The sequence below is a fragment of the Eptesicus fuscus genome, chromosome 11, assembly GCF_027574615.1.
Source record: "Eptesicus fuscus isolate TK198812 chromosome 11, DD_ASM_mEF_20220401, whole genome shotgun sequence".
Lineage (NCBI taxonomy): Eukaryota > Metazoa > Chordata > Mammalia > Chiroptera > Vespertilionidae > Eptesicus > Eptesicus fuscus.
In genome coordinates this window covers 80,718,136-80,740,580 of record NC_072483.1, presented here as the reverse complement: position 1 = coordinate 80,740,580, position 22,445 = coordinate 80,718,136, and the positions used below count along the sequence as shown (strand labels likewise).

The 22,445-nt window shown below is 41.0% G+C and overlaps 1 protein-coding gene across 1 annotated transcript; it reads left to right on the top strand.

The window, feature by feature from the left end:
* The first annotated feature begins 40 nt into the window (after positions 1–40).
* Positions 41–16,297, top strand: FASTKD2 (FAST kinase domains 2). Its single transcript, XM_008145238.3, has 12 exons — positions 41–80; positions 763–1,583; positions 4,884–4,987; positions 5,663–5,771; positions 6,057–6,180; positions 6,460–6,599; positions 7,715–7,887; positions 11,374–11,537; positions 12,422–12,634; positions 13,412–13,499; positions 15,134–15,248; positions 16,107–16,297. Exons 2-12 carry the CDS (start codon positions 861–863, stop codon positions 16,224–16,226), a joined length of 2,073 nt encoding a protein of 690 aa, XP_008143460.2. The 5' UTR covers positions 41–80; positions 763–860; the 3' UTR covers positions 16,227–16,297.
* The last annotated feature ends 6,148 nt before the right edge of the window (positions 16,298–22,445 follow it).

The following is a 22,445-nucleotide window of genomic DNA, read 5'->3' as shown; positions in this document are numbered from 1 at the left end:
CCGTCAAATCTCGCGAGACGAGCAGTTCGCGGGCGTGCTGTTCGTGGTTCCTGAATGTAGCCACGGGGTTCAGGTCTAAGGTGAGTGGAGGACGCGCACCGGCGGAGCAGTTGGCGGGGCTACACTTTACACTTGAGCTTTTCAGGTCTCAGGGACTAACCGGGCATTGAGTTTAGGAGGTGGGTGAAGACTGGGACGGGTGGGTGCGCCCGCGAGGACGGGCTCCTGTCTCTGGTTCTGAAACCTGGGAGGCTGGCTCTCCCTCCCGCACTCAGGCCACATGTGAACATCAATTTAGTTTGCGGCTTTGTCTCCGGAGCCGTTCTCCTTGGATCAAAGCCTTGTTCTTAATAGTCTAGGGTCGGCCGTTTCTAACGCCTCTTGTTAAAAAGTATGGATCGGCGTTAAACCTTAAGTTTCTTTGAAGACATCGCCAAGGCAATGGGAACATACCCGTCCCTGCAGAGGGAGCTTTGTGGGGACACTTTCCATGGGAAATCCACTTCATTAAAAAAAAAAAACAAACACACACAACACACCCCACCTCAGTTACACAAAGAGTACTTCTGAAGTAACCTGGCTCCTCTGAGACTACACATGGGTAGAGATGGAGGAGGCACGTGTTGGTAAAAGAGTTTACCATTTTAGTGTAAATCTTTCATGTCTCCGTAGGTCTCCGCTTTAGTCTCTGTTAAATGCATTTCATTTAAGTAAGAGCTGTGTTTTAATTTTTATTCCTTTCATAACCCCTTCCCTATACAGGAAAGCAACGGCATGTGCTCTCTTTCACGGATAGAAGCGATGTTGGTAGCATAGTGACAACTCTCGAGCCTTTGGCAAGTGTCTCAGTGGATAGCAAGATGAATAACAGAGCAGGTTCCTTTTTATGGAATCTCCGGCAATTCAGTACTTTATCTCCAACAAGCAGAACTGGGAGGCTGAACCCTTTGGGATTTTGCCGACCAAAAATTGTTTATTCAAACTGGAACCCAAGAAACCATCTCTTAAACGACTTTGATAATAAAATGCAATCATCTATTAGGTATCTCTTTCAGGATGCCTCGATTTTTAAATCAGGAGATGACGTCTTTCCAACAAAGGGCATAAGCCCTGTGACAGCCCTTACAGTCAACAGATTATTCTGTCGTAGAAGGCTGTCCTTTGACTCAGAACAGTCTCCTGTCTCTGCTGATGGATTGAAGAAAATAAACTTTCATCATGACGCCTCTAATGAAGACGTTCTCACCAAGGAGACAAAACCAACCCCTGTCAACTTGAAAAAACTGTCTCAGGGCAATTCCCTGAGTGACGTGTTAGATACATTTTCAAACGCACCTACATTTCCTAGTAGTAACTATTTCTCAGCAATGTGGACAATTGCCAAAAGGATGTCTGATGATCAGAGACGCTTTGAAAAACAACTGATGTTTAACCACCCTGCATTTACCCAGCTGTGTGAACACATGATGAGAGAAGCCAAGATCATGTACTATGACCACCTGCTGTTCAGTCTTTACGCTATAGTGAAGCTGGGCATTCCTCAGAACACTCTGTTGGTTCAGACTCTGCTGAGGGTGGTTCAGGTAAAATCAAAAGGAGACTTAAACATCCTTTTACTCGGTTTGTATATCTTGCATGAATGAAGGGAAATAGAGGTGTAGTCTTGGCACATCTTGAAATAATGGAGGGAAATAGACTATCTGAGGAACGGTAGGTTCCTTTTTATTTGTTTCTGTATATATGATTTAGAGTCCTTAAATTAGCTAGGTCTGCCCTTTTTTATGAAATTTTTGAAAGCTTGCCCCCTTTTTCTTCTTTAGAGTTGAATAATAGTGATTTATAAGATAAAATGAGGAGAGAGAAAAAAAATATGCAAGGAAGGTTGGGTAGTTGAAGGAAAAAGGGTATACCTACACCTCATACTTATATAATTATATTCAATCCTCTTAACAGCTTCGTAAAGTTAATGTTACCTTAGTTTTGCAGATGAGGAAACAGACTGAGTGATGTTAAGGAAGTTGACTAAAGTCACACAGCTAGTGGATTCTTAGTAGATATTGGGTGTCTTTTATGCAGTAGATATTGTGTGTCAACTATGCTTCAGTTACTGAACTTGTCTCTAGGGATATAAAGATATAGAAGACATGATTCCTACTCTTACAATCTGGAGGGAATATGGATATTTTGTGGGCAATCACAAAAATAACCAACATTCGAGTCATATATTAATTGTGTTACAGGCATTGTACTGAGCACAGGGGGATTTAATTGTGAACAAAATAATGGCTACAAGGAACTTTCATTGCAATGAAACGAAAGTATAGAGTCTTATGAGAGTATAATGGGCTTCCATTCTAGTCAGGAGAAGGCCTTCATGATGGGAAGAGGAGATTGGGGAGAAGGATACAGGATTAGTGTTTGCGGCAGAGATATGTTTGAAAACAGAATTGCTGCATGTAATCTTCAGTGTAGCCTTTTAAAATAGGTATTGTTACTCTCATCTTACCAATGATTAGAAAATTTAGGCTTAGAGAGGTTAAAACACCCAAAGTCACGTATCTGATAATATCACTATTTGTAGGTACTTGATAAATTTGTCCAGAATGAATAAACGCCTACTTAGTCCATTGTAGAACTAGAATTGAAGCTCAATCAGAGATGATGTCTAAGCTGAATCCAAGAAATGCACAGCAGTTTGTGAGAGATTGATAGTGAATGGGATGGTTTTTCAATCAGAGAAGATTGCCTGTTCATCCCAGAGCAAAAGTTTGGCAAGTTTGGGAGCTGAAAGTAGTTCAGTATGGCTGAAGTACAGAATACTGGGGTGTGTGTTTGAGGGAGTGGGGAGGAAATTGTGTATGTGGTGGTCATTGAGGAGGGCTTAGGAGGAGTGGTAAGACATGAGGCTGGCAAAAAGGGGCAATCAGAAAGAGCCTTTTATGCCTAAATAAGAAGTTTGGATTTAATCTGTAGGCAGTGAGGATCCATTGAAGAATTTTAATCAAAGGGTTGGCATGCTCAAATTTGTATTTTAGATCACTGTATGAGTGGAGAATGGATTGGAAGAAGGATGAAATTAGGTGGGGGAGCCACTTTTTGTTTCAAACAAGGGAGTCTATCCTATTTGATGTCACTGAAATGCCGGATGTTATGAGAGAAGGATAACTTATTAAAGTAATCATTTGTCTTTTGAGAGTGGGCGTCTCAGACTTCTAAACTCAGTGATTACAATTAAATACTTTTTAAAAAGACAGGAATTTCCTAAGGATGATCTGACACACTATAGAATTCAAGAATTGGGTTTATAGGTATATGAGAGTTTTTACTTTTAACTTTTTACATTACTGTGATTTCTGTATGTCCTCAACCAGGCACTAATTTTTATTTTGTGTGTGTGTGTGTGTGTGTGTATGTGTGTGTGTGTGTGTGTGTTTAAACCACAGACTACCCAGTTTATTTGGTAGGCTGTGTTCCCTATGTAGTTATTTTAAAGTGATTATAGTAAGTCACTTTACCTGGTCAGTGATGCTCTTACTAGATTTCAGTCAGGCATTCACATCAGCATAGCATCTGCATCAGTGAGCAGTGGATATTTGTACGTACAATTGTGTCTCACTGACCTGTTGGAATGTTGTAAAGACACTTTATCTAGAGATGAAGGGACAGTATGTCATCAGTGAATTTGTCCTTCAAACACATGGCCAAGTGGCCTTTCCTTTCACAGTAAATATTGAAATATTGATGGCATGTTGTAAATTGTAATTGAAACCCTCCCATGGTAATGAGACCATTTTTTTTTCCTTCCACGTGTATTTCTTTCAGCCTAAGTTTCCTCGATGTGCTCTTGTAAGGAGTATAGATTAGTTATGATTAAATTGTAGGGCACTAGGTAAGCTGTGTTACTATTCATTTTCCAAATTATGCCCACTGCCATTTCTGGGATCTATAGTACCAAACGCAAGGGACCTGAAAGAAGGATCTGGGGCCTGGGGCTCCCCTTGAGACCCAGATAATAGTGATAAAATGTAACAGGTGATGTGGATCAGAAGATTACCAACTGCAGTTTGTTTGATACCCAGGAAAGGATACAGGGAAATTATAAGGACACAGGTTCTTTACAGATGGTCAGAATGCCCTCTATACCCTAGTAGCTCTTATATTACAGCACTTGTCTTCATGATGACCTTGAATTCTAGAAGGAGGTAAAAATAATCTTAATAATAAAAGGCTAATATACAAATGGTCATTTCGCGCGATCAGCAGGAGGCTTCGTCCCCCACCCGGTGGGTCTTGATGGGGGATGTGAGGCTTCGTTCTGCATCCCCTGCCCGGTGGGGCTTGATGGGGGTGGGGCTGGCTGGGTCTGGGTCTCATGAGATTGCGAGGCACGGGTGGGTGAGTGGGGACTTGACTCTGGGTCCCACGCCGCACCCTAGACTCTGACAGGAGGGAGATTTTCATATACATTTTACTGATTTCATCTCTGACACTTCTATTATAGAGAAAGGGCAAATAGCAATATTAAAATATTTCCTCTAATTAATTCCCTTTTAATGTGCATGAATTTCATGCACCGGGCCACTAGTGTTTGATAAAAGGTGTTTCAGAAGCAGAGTAATATAATCAATAATGGATTTTCAGTGATAATAGTAAATGTAAAGGAGTTTTAATGAATAAAATAGTGTGAATTGGGTATTTGGAAAACTCACTACAGATGACATTTTATTTCCTAAAGATGGTGTTTTTTGAGGACTGACTCCATGTGAATTATTGGTTTCATATTTAATCCTTAATTGAAAGCATTAGTTCAGTGGTTTTGCATGGGTGCAACAGTCTACTATGGGCTCATCAACTGTAATGTTTTTGTAATTATATTTCAATAGGAACGTATCAATGAGTGTGATGAGAAATGTCTTTCAGTTTTGTCAGCTATTTTAGAAGCAATGGAGCCATGCAAGAATGTGGATGTTCTTCGATCAGGATTGCGGTGAGAACTCTATGCTTTCTTCAGGTGGCAATCTTTGTTTTTTTAATATCTCAAATCAAAAACCAAGATGAAAGCTGAACTGCTTTTTCTGTTTGGGGAAAACTTTGATGGTAGTTTTAATACCTTATTAAACTTAAAATTCTCACTATGGATCAGGTAAAGGTGGAAATAATGCTGTGAGGGTCCACAATAATAAAGGTATAAGCAGCATTGAAATCTGAGTTTAACATTTAGTACTGATGTGGGCTGGGAGAGAATTGACAGGTATTCAGTTCATTGTGGTTATTTGTGCACTGTGTGGACGTTACCTGACACTGGCCTGGCTTGAAAAGGAGCTTGAGTTTTATAGTTTATCAAATTGATGCAACTGATACAATGTTATAAGCCAGTGAGAATAATGCTTAAGCCCTTTTTTCATTGACTATGCCTTGGGTTATCTTACAATAATCTGATGGATTTGTTCATTCATAAAGATAGCAGAATAATGTGAGAGGAAACAGTGCCAGACTGGGCCTGGATCTTTCAGTAACTACTTACACTATCTTCGGCAGGTAGATCATGTCTGTGGGCTTCATATTTCTTGCCTAGAAGTAGGAGCTGGACCAAATGACTTGTAAGATTTCTCTTCTGGTTTTAAGATTCTAGGTCTGTGGTATTTATTCTGTTTGGTTACAGGATACTAGTTGATCAACAAATTTGGAAAATAAAACGTGTCTTCACAATACAAGCTGTGATGAAAAGTATTGGAAAAGATGCACCGATTTCTCTTAAAAAGAAACTGGAGGTAAAGACCATCTGAGTTTTTTCTGGTGGATGAGATTTAAAAAGAAAGATTTCTTGTGATCTGCTGTCACTTCCTATAGTCAATTTTGGAAGGACATTGTTATGCTTTTGTATTTAACTCTGTCAAAGTAAAATAAAAGAAGTAGGTTTATATTTATCTGTATATATAAGTATGTATATTAACTATATGTCTAATGAGGCATTTTGCTCAAACTTTATCCTTTTTATTTAAAAACAAAAGTTTATTTTATCACAAATGACAAATTTAATCTTGTTTTTTTTTTAGATGAAAGCTTTGAGGGAAGTAGACAGATTTTCTGTTTTGAATAGCCAGCGCATGTTTGAGGTCCTAGCTGCCATGGATCACCGTTCTGATATACTTCTGGATGAATGCAGTAAGATGGTCATAGGTAAGGGAAACTTTTCTTTCATGATTTTTAACCTCTGACCTACTCTTCTGGACTATATTTATTTTGTTTGTTTTAAGAACTTTGCTATTACAAATAAAACATATCTGATGATATGGTTACATCTAAATTTTATTTTTGCCTGCAGTTTTGTTTGTTTTTACAAAATACAGTACTATATTTTTTAAACAGAAACAAAAAATATAGAGTGTAGAGTCTCTTAGGTCTTATATTACAAGCTACCTGGTAATTTTTGTTTGTTTTTTTAACTCATTTTTAAAGGTAATATCAATGGATGTCCTTTGAAAATATTGATCACCATATTGCAGTCTTGCAGAGACCTCCGATACCATAATTTAGATCTTTTCAAGGGAATAGCAGATTATGTGGTTACAACTTTTGATGTCTGGAAGTTGAAACAAGTAAGTATATTAATAGGTTAGAATAAGCCTCAGAAACAAATCAAGAAGCATATTAATTCATTTAGCATTCTAGGTATTTCTCTATCAGCTTTATAGCAGTTAAGATACCAAAATATTCCAGTGCTAAATTGACTTTTGAAAAATTAGCTCCTTATTATTTCTGTCTGGGATTTACCTGTTAATGTACCACTCAATTGTTTGACTGTTTTTCTATGTGAAATAAAAATTATATTGTTCAGTGTTTGCTTTTCTATATGCCATTCAAAAGGTTCCATGGTGCTTTGGATAATTAGGATTAATTCTGTCTTTTTCTTTTCTTATATTTAGAATAATAAATCTGGGCGATGTGACAGGCTTATGTTTTTTGAAGAATAAAATGTCATTACTTAATGATCATGTCTATTTTCTATTTATGGAATGTTTGCTTATTTCCTCCAGAATAAGGGCCTGTAAATTCAGGGGCTGTGTTAGTAATACAAACATGAATGAAGCAGCCGGTAAAAACTTTTTTTTTTTGCAATTAAGCATTGGTAACCATTAGATCAATAGGTTCAATTTACTTTGGAGGGTAAGATAAATATTGAGTTTGCCATAGAAACTGATTTTAGAAAGAGAAAGACCAAGAGGGAAAGGATGAGTGAACTGGAAGTGTTAATGTAATCATTTCATCTCTCATTTCTAGAAATTCAGATTGACACAGAAATTTCTGAGTTACCTCTTATATGTTAGAATCTAGGAAGTGTCTAGGTTTGGAAGGGGAGCAGATAAAAATTGAGTTGGTCACTTGAAAACCTTCAGAAAAGGTGTATATTTAACGTAGTTTTCAGGCCTGTTGTGTGAAAAGCCTATAGGATAGGACTTATTTTTAAATGAGATGGAAACCATTGTATACTCTGGTATTCTGCTTATAAGAGGAGGTTGCTCATTAACTTAATGCCTGACTCAAAATTAACTGGAACAGATTTTGTGAGGAAAAGATAATTGTTCCTTTTTAGGGAATATTCTCTTGATCAGGACCGTTCTATTACTATTTAAATTTTTTGAGATCTAAAGAAATTACTCCTAGCATACTGGAATTATTAAAGTGTTTTTCCTCAATTCACTCTTTTTTTAAGGTTCTTTTTATCCTTATTTTATTTGAAAACCTTGCCTTTCGACACACTGGTCTGATGGATTTATTTATGAAGAAAGTGGTGGATGAACGTGGCTTCCTGACCATGAAAAGCATTGTGTCTATTCTTCACGTGTACTCCTCTCTGAATCACCTCCACGGGGGCCCAGCCCGAGAGTATGTACTTGTCCTTTTTTACTTTTTTTATTGCCACATAACATATTTACAGTTGACTAGAAGAGATGAATTAGGTAGGAAGATGGTAGATAATTTGGCTTAACACATTGTATGTCTACATGTTGTACAGGAATCATTTTACTTATGCGCTGGCCTCTGGGAAAGAAGGTGTGTTACATCCAGAGTATCTTCCTGGGTCTGAAACCTGAGGGAGAAAGCATTTAACATTCAAACTGTGATTTCAGTCCCTTGGTTTCTTCTCTTGGTTGGTCTGTACCGTCACCAGATTTGCATCTCTGATCATTTGTGTGTTCCTGAATCCAGACTCCTATGGATTGGGTATGGTCACTGTAGGTCCCACAGGTGTCTTATGGTCAATTATTCTGCCAAGTCGGCTCATTCTATTCTTTTTTGTTGTTGTTGTTAGTTACTTACTATTTACCAACCACATGCAAAGTGATTTTATAAAACCACTTTATTGAGGTATGACTAACTTATAAAAAGCTGTGTGTACTTAATTGAGTACCATTATGCTTGTCTCATTCTCCTCCTGTCCTCATCTAAGTTTATTTGTTCATTTAGTCAGAGAGTGAGTGCCAAGCACTTGGGTTAAGGACAAAGATGAATAAGACATAATCCTTTTTACCGGACGATTCTATGTAATTGGTAAGGTAGACACATAATCAGCGGTTAAATATAGCATGAAATTGGAGTGATAGAGTTTTATACAGGACATATGGACATAGAGGAGGGATGTGCCAGGAAGCTAGCCTGGCAAAGTGGAGGGTCGAGGTGGATGCCAAGTAGTGCTGCCTGGAGAAGATGCTACCTGTGCAGATCCTAAAAGATGGATAGATAGGAGGGAAGATAAACAGAAAAGCACATTCTGAGTAGAACGACTCCGTAGTCAAGTCAGGGAGGAAAGACACAGCAGAGCACGTGCAGAGAACAACAAGTAGTTTGGTGTTGCTGAAGCGTAAGGAGTGGGATGAGAGGACTGGAGAGGTGATTACCACTCAGGCTCCAGACTTAGTCATCTGCAGCCCTGTGATGTCTTAAAGCCTTGAGTTAAAACCTTTCTTGCTGCAGACTGCAATTCAGTCAGTTATCAGTTAATAAGTGCCACCAGTGAGGCGTCTCAAGTACCTCTTACATTGTCCCCATCCCATTGTAACTCTGAAGTCCTACTTAGCCTGCCTCTGCCTTCCTCCTTTGCTTCCTCCCTCACCCATTTGTTCCTTTCCATAGACCTCCCAGTTGATCTCAAACATTTTCTTTTATATCCTCACGAGGGCACACTTGCCCCTGTAAGTAAGAATCACTTCTCTGTGCTTTAGCCTCACTGGTTACTTACTATGGCCCCAGTAACGTGCACTTCCAGGTCTCGAGACCATTTCTTTGCTCAGTTTTGCATGACCTTCCCATTTCCTGTCTTTTTAAAGTATTGACAATCTCCTTGTCCCAGAGCCATACATCTACTTTCAGTCCTGTGCACTACCCACAGTCCTTTGCAGGTACTTTATGTTTGTCTTGCATAATGATACATAGCTTTTGCCCTAAGAGTCAGACAGACCTGCTTCAAAGGATTTGTGCCGTTTATTAGCAGTGACACCCTGGACAAGTGGCCTTCCCTAATTTTGACCTTTCCTCTCCTTGTGTTTAACTGTTTTGTTTTACTGGATGATAGGATTAGGCTTGTTTTTTAACTAAGAATTATTGATAGCTAGAGAATATTAATCCTAATATATAAAAACCCTGGGTCCGCAGTGACCGGGAGGCTCGACCAACCAGAAGTCAGTCCTGCAGACAGCGCTGGGTTGCCATGGTGACCCAGCACTGACTGCTATGGCTGCAGGCATGGTGACCCAGCACTGACTGCTGAGAGGACTGCGAATTAGGCCCAGAGAGAGGCCTGAAGAGAGAAGCAGGGTCTGATCTGTTGATCAGCACTTGCCTCTCTCTTTAGCTCCGGGCCTGGTCAGCAGCCACACCTCCATTTCTCTCCAGGCCTCCACCTGGGCTGCTGATCAGCCCCGCCTTTCTGATCAGGCCCCGTTGATAGGCCCAGAGACACTGACTGGCATAGAAACCAACCAATCAGAACCAAATTTGGGTCAACTGTGAGGAACCAATGTCTGCCTAGGAGGTGGAGCTTTTCATGCTGACTGGCATAGAAACTGACCAGTCAGAACCAAAACTTGGTCAACTGTGGGGAGCCAATGGCTGCCTAGGAGGCGAAGCTTTTGACACTGACTGGCATAGAAACCGACCAATCAGAACCAAATTGGCCAGCAGAGGAGGGCAGTTGGGGGCGAGATCAGTCCTGCAGGGGAGGGCAGTTGGGGTCGATCAGGTCGGCAGGGGAGAGCAGTTGGTGAGATCAGGCCGGCAGGGGAGGGCAGTTGAGGGGGACCAGGCCTGCAGGGGAGGGCAGTTGGGGGCCATCAGGGTGGAAGGAGAGGGCAGTTGCGAGGGACCAGGCTTTCAGGGAAGGGCAGTTGGGGGCAACCAGGCTAGCAGGGGAGGGCAGTTGGGGGCCATCAGGCCAGCAGGGGAGGGCAGTTGGGGGAGAGATCAGACCAGCAGGAGAGGGCAATTGGGGGTGAGATCAGGTTGGCAGGAGAGGACAGTTGGGGGCAAGATCAGGCCGGCAGGGGAGGGCAGTTGGGGACGATCAGGCCAGCAGGGGAGGGCAGTTGGGGCCGATCAGGCCGGCAGGGGAGCAGTTAGGTGTTAATCAGGCTGGCAGGGGAGTGGTTAGGGGGTGATAAGGCTGGCAGGCAGAAGCTGTTAGGGGCAATCAGGCAGGCAGGCAGGCAGGCGAGCGGTTAGAAGCCAACAGTCCCGGATTGTGAGAGGGATGTCTGACTGCCAGTGTGGGATCGGGCCCAAACTGGCAGTCAGACATCCCCTGAGGGGTTCCAGATTGGAGAGGGTGCAGGCTGGGCTGAGGGACACCTCGCCCCCCAGTGCACAAATTTCGTGCACCAGGCCTCTAGTTGTTTATAAAACAGCAGTGGTGTTCCAGGCCTTATGGACATACTCATGATAAAAATCTAGCATAATGGTTAAAAGGTTCTGGAGCCTGACAACCTGTGTTCCAATGCTATCTCTGCTGCTTCCTGGCTGTGTGTTCTTGGAGAAGTTACTCAACCTCTCTGAGCCTGTATGCTCATCTTTATTGTGAGAATAATAATAATATCAACCCTATAGCGTCTTAATAAGAATTAAATGAGTTAAAGCTTGTAAACCATTTATTTGCCCTATGCAAGACATAGTGGTAGCTAACATTTATTGAGCATATGAATTTATTATGAGATAGCCACCTGAGCTGAAAGATATGTGAATACTTATTTCAAGCCTGATTTCCTTGTCTTTTTTCTTTGAACTCCTTAAAGCCATTGGTCCTGTAGTGCCTCACTAGCTCTACCATGACCTTGTCTTCTCTTTATCTTTGAAAGCTGACTTTTCTTTGTTGCCCTGAAGGTTCCTGGATGCTATGGGCGCTGCTCTGACTGGTTATCTCCACCACATCTCTTCTGAAAACCTGCTGAATGCTGTGTGTTCGTTCTGCTTGATGAACCATTTTCCCTTGGCTCCCATTAACCAGCTTCTCCAGAAGGACATCATCGATGAGCTGCTGATGTCAGGTAGGGTGTCAGTGCCCAGTGGTGACTCAACTGTGGCAGGTCTACTAGCTGCCTTTACTCTGAGTGGGGTCTTAATAGGCTCGGGTTAGAATGTGCAAAGCAGATGCTGCTGAGGAAAGGACCGGCAGTGGTGAAGTCAGAGGTCATGTAGAAGGCAAGAATGAGAAACACATCATCGTGCCTTTATTTGCACTTTATGCAGCTGCACAAAGGCTCACAATGTTCTTTATGCCTTGAGCAGAGGTGTTTGCACTTCCTCACCCTTGCGTGTCACCTCTGAAGCCAAATTAAGTCAACTCTGCAGCTCTGAACACCTTGTCTTTCATGGCCGGCGATCAAGGCACATGTTAGATCAAGAAACCAAATAATTACCAAAGCAGTGAATTTATTTACTCTAGGAACCAAATTAATTGTTGACTTTTGGTCTTTAATATGGAACACAGAAAAGCAATATCAGGTCAGGTGTACAAAATTTGATGTGTCTGAGGAGAGAGAAGTTTACATTCTTCTAAAAACAATGTTACAAAATTGCAGCGTTGAATTGAGAAGAAGGAACACTGTGTTTAGATTTTTCAAGCAACTTAATGTGCGGGAACAGCCTGGAACCCAGGAGACCTGGATCCTAGTGTCAGCTTTGCCTTAGTTAATCATGAGGTGTCTTAGCATTTGCTCATCTCTTTAATAGAGTTCAGATTAAATCACTTTGAAAGAGATTTTGAACCTTAAAACATTATGAAATACAGGGTATTGATCTGGACACTGTGGGAATAGGGAGCATAGATTCCTCCTGATACGAAACAGATCAAAGAAATGTGGGTGCATTAATACACATTCTTAATTGTGGCATTAATATTTTTTCTTACATATTTTCTCTCTTCTTTTAGATAACAAGGAGAGGAATGCTTACAAGCTTCAGATTTTGGCTGCCTGTCTGAAACTTGATGATGTTCCTTGTCACAAGGCCTTAGACTTAGTACTGCCATCGCTGCCACCTGCACCATTGTATCCAAATGCAAAGGTGGCCGAGTTGCTGAGCAGCCTCCTGGGAGAGGGGTACTTCTTGGAAAATGTACAGTTGCCACATAATCATCATATCGGTATGAGACTTGATATGATTTATATCTACTTTATTTTGTTTATTTTCCATTCTTCCTTTCTCTCTTTTTAAAAGTCTGTTTTTATTGATTTTTTTAGAGATAGAGGAAGGGAGAGGGATAGAGAAATAGGAACATCAGTGAGAGAACATTGATCGACTGACTCCTATAAACTCCCTACTGGGGATCGACCCTGTAACCCAGGCATGTGCTATGACTGGGAATCGAACCAGTGACCTCTTGGTTCATGGGTCAACGCTCAACCACTGAGCCACACCAGCCGGGCTATTTTCCTTCCTTTCTGACTAGGAGTTGACCATGGCAATTTACTGTAGCGTACGCTGGCTCTGGAGCTGGACGCCTGGGTTGGGTTTCTCGCTCTGCTCCTCACTGGTGCTGTGACTGCAGGCACGTAGCAATCTCCCTTTCCCAGTGTGTAAAATGGCAATAATAATCTGCTCACTTCTTAGGATTCCAGTGGTGAGTAAATGAGATTGCACTTGTAAAGTCCAGACCAGTGTCTGGCACATGGTAAGCTCATTATATAGGGTGTCCCCCCAAAATGTATACACACACTTTGAATAATTATAAAGGCAGTTTTATTAAAATACATTTCACTTTCAAAATTGAGCTATCAGCTGTTAAAATGTCATCACATTTTTTTGGAACACCCTGTATTTTAGCTGCTGCCTTTATCATCGTTGGTAGTAGTAAGGTACGTTTTGAAACAGAAAATCACTCTGAGCGATGTTTGAAAAATTATCAATTCTTTTCTTTCAGATTTTGAAATCAGAATGGATTCTAACAGGAGTGAAGTGCTCCCACTTTCTGATGCGAATGCAGTAACTTCTGCTACAGATATTCAAAGGTTGCTTACATCTGTTCATACACCCAGCTTTCTGATTTTAAATCTTAATTCTCAAAGACTTCCTGTTAAATATTAGTAGCAATCCTAAGACCTTCTGTTTGTAGGGAGCTTGTAATGCACCAAGGGACTTCTCAACTGCTAATCTCAGGTCTTAAGTGTGGGCACTGTGGCCTTCAACTGTGCATTGGAGTTGGGCCATTTAGTGAAATAGGCAATTTTTAAAAATTAAGTTTTAAAGCTAAACAGTTCAAAACAGTGTTAATGAGATTGAAACTATTAGTGCAGTGTGAACTTTTGACAAGATAATGCAATAGTGATTAAAAAGAGTTAAGGTCTCTAAAAAAATCAAATACCCAATAAATATTTTGTTCTACCCTGAAGACCTTTATAAAGGTGGAGAAACTAGTTTCTTTATTAAGCTATATTGTATGTGGGTCAGACCATATCGGGGTTAATCCCAAGTTGTTTCCTTGACCCACACACTGCCAAGAGGTGTCTCCGGGAGAAACGTGACGCTGCACCCTCAGAGAAGGTCCTGCCTGTTTCACTAGATGATGCGGTGGTGCTGCACTCGGCCTTGCTCAGTCAGCCTTGGTGGGAAGGTCTGCTGGGCCCTGTGGGGCACACAAACATGAGTCAGACATGGATCCCGACCCCACGGAACTTATGTCCCATGTTGCTCATACATATGGTAGGGAGAGGTACAGAAAAACATTTGTAAGGGTTCACATACAACTCTTACCCATTTCTGCATTCATGAAGCTTATTCCTTGGGCATCTTTTTCAGCTGCTGTCTTCCCTGTGCATGTTGCCCATCTCCTCTCAACCAAAGACTTCCTCTCTGATCTTGTTAGAAAGTTATATTTTTCTTTTTTAAGTACTCTATTTGTTCTGGCATAACATTATAACATAGGAGCTCTCAGCCTAAGGTATGAGAAGAATTGAGGAATTTGAGCATTCCTTTAAAAATATAAATTTTTTTCTCTGATTTGTTATGTCAGATAACAGCCAGAAGACAGTAGGGATACAAATGTCTTTTCTTTTCACCAAAGGCCAAGAGCAATGAAAAAATCAAATTCCACGTTCCACATTTTTGTTACACATACGGATTTTATGTTTTTAACAGTCTTGGTGTTTCTTTTAGTTTTTTCTTCTTTGTATTTGGCCTCCCCATTCAGGTTTTTAAATTCATTCTCTCTCTCTCTCTCTCTCTCTCTCTCTCTCTCTCTCTCTCTGGCACTCACTCTGTACTAGAAGAACTTTACCATTTGGTAGTATCTACATCAGTACTTCTAGTAGCGTAAATAATTATCTTTAGGTCAGAGATTAGCCTTAAAAGGGGTGCTTTGATATTTGAAATTTTTCCTTATCAGGAATGTAGCCAACCTTAAAGATGATTGAGGAGTAACTTTGTCTAAAGCATTTTTATAAGTTTTTGGTTGTTAATGTAGCCTTCATATACTGGATTATCTGCAGAGGCCAAGTAACAAGGAAGCTGCGGACTAAGACAGTAGGGAATGGTGAGGGTCAGTGGGGAGCTCAGCTTTGAAATCTCCAAAGAACAGGAATACAGCAGGATTGTACCTGGTAATCTCATTAGTAAGTACTCTCATATTGTGTATTTTCATTTTCAGAGTAGCTGTACTCTGTGTTCCTAGATCTACTTACTGTTTGGATTTAACCCACCCCAGAGGATTCCTTGCTATGAAAATGCGTCATTTGAAAGTAATGGGTTTTCATGTGATCTTGGTAAGAAAAAAAACGCAGATGATGTGTTCTTTAGTTACTGATGTCCATTCTGCCAGGGGTATTATAGTTGAAGTTAGTTACTAGGATTCTGGAGGAATTGTCAGCAGTACAGAAATAAGTGTTTTAATGATTGGTTTGGCTGCTTCTTGGGTGATTACTATCATTTACTAGGGGTTTTATAAGTGCTACATTTGGTGAACTTGACTCCTTTTTGTTAATGTTTTGTTTTCATGGGTCAGTGTGAGGCTGTTGTAGGGTGTTTGTCACCATAAAAGCTGGATGGTTATAAGGGGATGGTTCTTCTTCTTCCCTCTTGTGCTTCATTTTGGTTCTGAGTACCACAGCTTTTCATGAACGGCCTCTCCAGATGTATGGAGCAAGAACTTGACAAATAAAGTTATATTTATGTTAACTTTGGCATCTATCTAAATGCCACTCATTGTCCTGCACACAATATGGAATGCAAACATTCTAATCTTCATTATGATACTTAAGTATCCAAAAATGGATTATACATGGATACTGATGTTAGGATGGCCCCTTCTCTTAGTGGGCTACTATGTAAGACTTTTTTTTCATATTGGCTGTTATATATATATATATATTCTAGGGAAGAGTATTCCTAGAAGGGAATTTTTGCACCCTTTAGAAGACCTTTAAAGTTTTTATAGTTTTCAGCTTAGCCACTTTCTTCAACCCTAGCACAGTCTTACTAAGCCTTTAAAATGTGAGTAAGTATAAGATTTTAAAAAGCAGTTGGCTTGATGTTACTTTACTATGTTTGGATCAAGAAAGTAGCTTTTATTTTATGTGGCATCATTTTCTTGCAAACCGATTATTTTCCTCTTTCTTCGTAAGGTCAACAATTGGGAGATGGAGAAACTAGAGATGAAGGAGGCGGTCACATTTTTGAAGTCTCAAATCTATTCAACTGAAAACCCTCCTACTGCTGATGTTAATTTTCAAAGCACATGTTAAAGTAAATAACTTTTCGTATTAAGAGACAGACATAAATTTGTAAAATAGCTTTAATAAAGACTGCAATTCAACTGTCAGTGGCATTCTTTTGACTGCTCACCATAACAAAAAGTTCCTTCAGTTCACTGTTATAATTTTAAAAATAGAAGAAATATTACTGATATTTTAGAAAATGCTGAGAAAATTCCAGAAGGGTAATTTTTCCATTCCCTCTAGTGCCCAGATATTTGACAAATTCATGAGCTGTATGTTTCACTGTTTCTCGGTAGCTTTGATGAACTGAAAACTGGTTTCTTGGTTGTGATGGGTTGTAGGTAAGTTGGTGTGGGCAGTCCTTGTGTTTGGATCTGCTTATTTAGACTCTTGTTACAGCTGTCTGAGGGCTCAGACATTGCCCACATTTCAAGCATTGGCCACCAGGTTTTTGGTAGATGGTAAGAATGAATGAGGTAACAGGTTACACATGGGTGAGGACCGGGCAACTGCATTTGTCACATTCTAGGTACAGGTGGTTTGTGGGCCATACTAAAGCACAGGTGAGATAACAGAGATGTCAAGTCAGGGAGTCCAAGTTTATTAAAATGGAGAGGCTGTGGGTGGTAAGCCCTTAACTCTTGCCATCATTGAGGCCATTCCTTTCTCTTTCTTCCTCTTTCCCCTCCCCACTACTTTGTAAAGTCTTTTAAATTACATATATATGAACTGTGTTGTGAGTCAGACTACTTTTCAGTTATGCTTGTTCATTCTTCTGAAATATTTGTTCAAGTTTGCTGACACCTATTTACCTAGCATTCGACTCACTGAGGAGGATACAGTGAGTTTCACCTGTGAAACCTGAGTGCCACGTAAGTTGGTATTATTTTACCCCCACAAGAAAGACTAAATGGTTATATTCCCCAGAGTTCATATGTTGAAACCTGACCCCCAATGTGATGGTGTTTGGAGATACAGCTTTGGGAGAAGATTAGGTCATGAGGGTAGAGCCCTCCTGAATTGGATTAAAAGAGGCTTCAGAGAGTCCCCTCTTTGCTTCTGCCATGTGAGGACACAGTGAGAAAATGACCATCTATGAATTAGGCAGGGGCCCTCACCAGACACCAAATCTGCCAGAACCTTGCTCTTGGACTTCCTAGTCTCCAGGACTGTAGAAGTAAATTTGTGCCGTTCATAAGCCACCCAATCTATGGTATTCTGTCACTATCAGCCTGGATGGGCAAAGACCCCAAACATACAGACATGCAATTACTGGACACCTTACTCTATGCAGCACTGCTAAGTAGTCACGTGTATTCTCTTTTCATGGTCTTAATAATAATGAATTCTCTTTGAGGTGCGGCTGCTCTAATGATTCTCTTAGGTCCCTTGATTGCTCATCTCTAATACGAGGATAGATTATTTGCCAATGATACACAGATAGGGCAGGGCTAGAGTTGGAACCTGAGCTGACATGGGCTTCTGAGGAAAATGGTCCAGGAACCCCAGTAAAAATACTCCAGCAGGGTGACTGCCGCTGTCAGAGGTTTTATCGGTGTATCCAGCTTGTGTTTAGAAAAGGTTAGTGCTGAAAGGAAGTTTAGCCATCATTGAATCCACCTCCCTCATTTTATGGATGAGGAAGCTAACTCAAAGAATTTGATTTTTCTGGAGGCTCAGCCACATATAACTGATTTCCACGTCATTTCATCCTCTGCTGCTCTTCAGCTTGTGTCTCAAGGAATCTGGTTTCTGGTTCCAGACTGGGTATCATCTGGTTTTGTGTATGTGGCCAAATGATTTAACCCTTACAAACTTTAGAATAAGAGTTGAAAATACTCTATTAAAAAAGAAATGAAGATTCATTCTTTAAACGTTAAGTATGTATCTGTTTCTTCTAACGACTAATATGATTCATATTCAAAAGTTGGACCAATTTATGAATACTTGCAACTACCTTTTGGGGGAGTAGTTTTCCTGAATTTGTAACAACTGTTGTGGACAATTAAAAGGCATTCTTTTACTGGTATTGCTAGTATTAGCATTCTTCATTGCTTTGTGGTCTAAGAAAATCCTGTGAGACTCAAGGTTCAGAGTCAAGAAAAAAGTGTAAATAATAATACATGTCTCTTCAGGATTATTAATATAAATAGGGATTTACTCCTCACTTCAGTAGAATATGTAAACATTCTCCTTTTCTGGTATTTATTCAATTGACAAAAAAAAAAAAAAATCCCAAACCACACAACCCATTTTGATTTTGATTTTATGTGCTTGTTTCTCACACAATGACACAATAAGTAACAAAAAGTAGGAGTTTATAAACCCAAATTCTGACTGCTCTTGATGAAATCACAAAATATTTTATAGTACTAGGTCCATTTTAATAAGGATGAAACTGCCTATTTTACTGTTAACCAACCAAAAGGGTCAAGATGAAAGCAATTAATTATGTATGTGGCTTGTTTCTGATATAGTCTTATGCCAAGTCAGCCAACCTGGGAAAGAAATTAAGTGACCAGAAGAGTTTGATTCTTTGGTCTAATTCTATCTTTTTGTTGTTAATTCTCACTAGAGGATATATTTTCCATTGCTTTTCAGAAGGAGTGGAAGGGAGAAGGAGGGAGGGAGAGAGAGAGAAAGGAACACTGATGTGAAAGAGACACATTGACTGGTTGCCTCCCACATGCGCCCCAACCTGGGGACAGGGAGCAAACCTGCAACACTGGCTCATGCCCTTGACTGGCTATCGAACCCGAGACCCTTTGGAGCTTGGGGCTCCATTCTAACCACTGAGCACACCAGCCAGAGCCTACAAACTTTAAAGGACTAAGATGTTAGGGGAGGATCTCTAGAATATTCACCAGCTTTCCAGGTTGGTCCTTTCAGGATTGTGATCTCCACTGATGGGTGGGTGCCGGGGAAAGAGGACCAGTCAATGCAGCGGGTCCTGAGGTCAGCCATGTAGTTGCTTGTCTGGTTTTGCTGCCTCTCTGGGCCTGGAGCTGAAATACAATGGAGGCCTAGATGTTCTCTCTAGGGAACCTCTGCCTCCCTCCCGCTGACACCTTCCTGCTACAGGTAGCGGTAGCGCTCCAAGATGATCTCATCTGATGCTCTGAGCTATTTGCAGATGTGGTCAGGGGCTCCAAACCACATGACCAGCAGTATGCTAGGGAGGCAAGGTTACCCTGGAGTCGAGGTGTCTGTTCTAGTTTTGCCCATTGCTAGGCACCCAGGGCTTTGTGCCCTGGTGACCTTTCTGTACCTGGCCCATTGTCCTTGCCCTGCTGATCTCTAACTGCCTACTACAGTTCCATATATTTAAGCCTTTATGGCTCTCAGAGGTCACCCTAAGCTATGTGCTCTCTGTAAATTAGAAAAATGTTGAGGTATTCTAATTCTATCTTTTTTACTTTAATAAGCTTTTTTGTTTGTTTACACATGTTTAGAGCAGTATTAAGATTAGGGTGTTTTTTTTATTCTTGAAATTCTTTAAAATGTCAATTTACATTATAATTACATCAGGTACACACAAAGATAAATATCAAGTCAAGGGAAAAATAGGTGATATAGCTATGACACATCTATAATAATAAAAAGGTAATATGTTAATTAGATCAGACGACGTTCCGGATGGCATTCTGGGTGCCTGCCGGCACCGGAGGAGGGAAGTTTGGGTCCCGGTGCCGGAGATAAGCTGGTGCCGGCAGCTGGGAGAAGGAAAGCCTACTCTTGCATGAATTTCCATGCATTGGGCCTCTAGTATCTAAATAAAGAGCTCCTATAATTTGATAAGAAATACACATTACAAAAGACAAATGAGCAAAGAGCTGAGCAACATGAAAAAATTTCAAAAAAAAAAAAATGCCAGTCTACTAGTAATCAAAGATGTGCACATTCAAACGAGATATTTTTGCCTTTCCAATTAGCAGGTGTTTTTTTTCCTTTAAGAATTACAGTGCTGACACAGGTGTATTGAGGCGGGCACTTGCATATGCTGCTGGTAATTAAATTAATATGACCCTTCTGAAATGCACTTTTGCCCCCCCCCCCTTTAAAATATCTTTATTGAAGTATAACTGACAACTACATAGATTTAAAATATACAAGTTGATAAGTTTTAACAGGTTTTACACACACACGAAAACCACCACAATCAAGATAATGAACAAATCTACCATCCCTAAAAGTTTCCTCCCTCTTTGCCTTTCCCTTTGTTCCCATGAAACCACCCGTCTGCTTTCTGTCACTATGGAATGCTGTTTATCTATATGCATCCAGAGTCTTGAAAATATTGATATCTATTGACAGCCCTTGTGGAGATCATGGGTAAATCTCAACGTGGGTAAGTTTCAGAGCTTTGGTTTCTTCATCTGTAAAATGGGATGCCAATGCCCAGTTTGGAGGACTATTATGTATATTGGAAATAAATATATGCGCCTTGTTATGTAGTAGATGTTTAATAAAAAGTGTGTGCAGAGAAGCTCCTATACCTTTCTCATGTAGGTATAGGGAGGTAGTTGTGTGTTGTTGTTTTTTGAGGTGGTGGTGGGGGGAGGGTGGCGGCACTATTCCAATATTTGAAAAGGAATTTTACAGTGGAAATAGCGAGAAATTAATGCAAATGTCCCCTAGGTGGCGCTACTTCATCGTGAAAATGCAAGCGGGAACCAGTATTTTTAGAGGTGACTTCCCCTGATTTGAATTTCAAATAAGGGCAGGAGAGCTCCCCAGCATGTCTGGAAAAAAGTGATCAGGAAGAAAGAGTCTTTTGAGTACCACCGCGTATACAATACTCTTGCCCGTGAGGCCCCGTCGGGCATTGGGTTTGCTGCAGTTGGAACCAGGGAGTGGGTGCAGGCCAACTCTTACTCATTCGCTGTTGGAGCCATGACTGATTTTGACAGATCGAATACCATTTATAACTGCTGTGGGGGACAGGGTAGCCTGAGATGTCCGTGCTAGCCCCCCCAGGGACTGAGTATGGGATTTGAGGGGTGTAAGATCCCCTGGAATATTCAAATATATATGCTAATGAATTGAACAAGAATAGCCCTTTATTGTTCTGTGTGTCACTGTGCATTTCTCAGCTACACTCGTCCTTTCCAACCTCCGTTTCTGGGCAACCTATTTTTCTTTCGGCATCAGAAGCGATAGCATCTGGGAAGTGAATCTGATGAATTCTGTCTGGCAACCAGCATCCTTCAGACTGCCAGATCCTCCTGCGGCAGGAAGCTGAGATGCGCAGGAGTTGACTCGGGGCCAGGTCTACCTGTCTTTGAGATCCTGGTGATGGGGGACGGAGGCTGGCCAAAAGCAGAACTTCTGAAACTCTGTGTCCTGAGTTCATTTCCATTTTGGCAAAATGTGACTTTGGTTTCCAAGGGGAAGAGTTCACATGTATTTAAATGTCTCCGTTGCCGAAGTTGCCTTGTGTCCTCCGCTAAAGCCTTCTGCCATCAATTCCCATCTCCCAACACATTTTCAAATGTGGTGTCTTTGGAAGGTAACCATAGCAACTAAGCTTATTCAGAAATGACTGAGTGTAGGCAATAAAGGGAGAGGTAACCCCATGGTATTTTCCCCTGGAAACTCACAGGACACTTGACTTTAATAATTGCATCTAGTCTGAGTACTGTTATCTGTGTATGAGGCAGTGTCCCACTTTAAGACACCTGGTTCTCACAAACACCCCACGAAGTGACCACCATCCTTTTATACGGTTGAGAGAACTGTAGCACAGAGGTTTTGGTGCGGACAGGGTTGTGCAGCTGGTTGGGTTTGCTAAGCCTTGAAACCAAAGGCCCTGCGATATACCCTGTATACACGGCCTTCTAAGGAAAGCGGGAGAGAAGTTTTTCAATGTCCATTTTGCAGGTAGTAAAGGAAAGATGGAAATTATTCAAGGCAGCAGAGAACGGCAGAGCCTCTGCCTCCCTCCCGCTGACACCTTCCTGTTACAGGTAGCGGTAGCGCTCCAAGATGATCTCATCTGATGCTCTGAGCTATTTGCAGATGAGGAAATAGAGACCCAAAGAGGTTAAATGACATTTCCCAAGGTCACAGCTAGTCTATTGAACAAGAAACAAAATCCATCTCTAATTCCATGCCCCCTTCCTGGAGTTGGTCCTTTAAAAAGATTCCATCCCTCCATCTATCCATCCATCCACCTGCTCATCCATTTCCTAAGAATTTATGAATGTATTGGGTACCATATATCATGTGTGGTTGACAAGGTTTTCA

Coding starts and splice junctions, on each gene's coding strand:
- FASTKD2 (XM_008145238.3), top strand. CDS start 861: ATGAATAACAGAGCAGGTTCCTTTTTATGGAATCTCCGGCAATTCAGT. Junction 6,600..7,714: donor ATGTCTGGAAGTTGAAACAA/GTAAGTATATTA, acceptor TCTTTTTTTAAG/GTTCTTTTTATCCTTATTTT. Junction 12,635..13,411: donor GCCACATAATCATCATATCG/GTATGAGACTTG, acceptor CTTTTCTTTCAG/ATTTTGAAATCAGAATGGAT.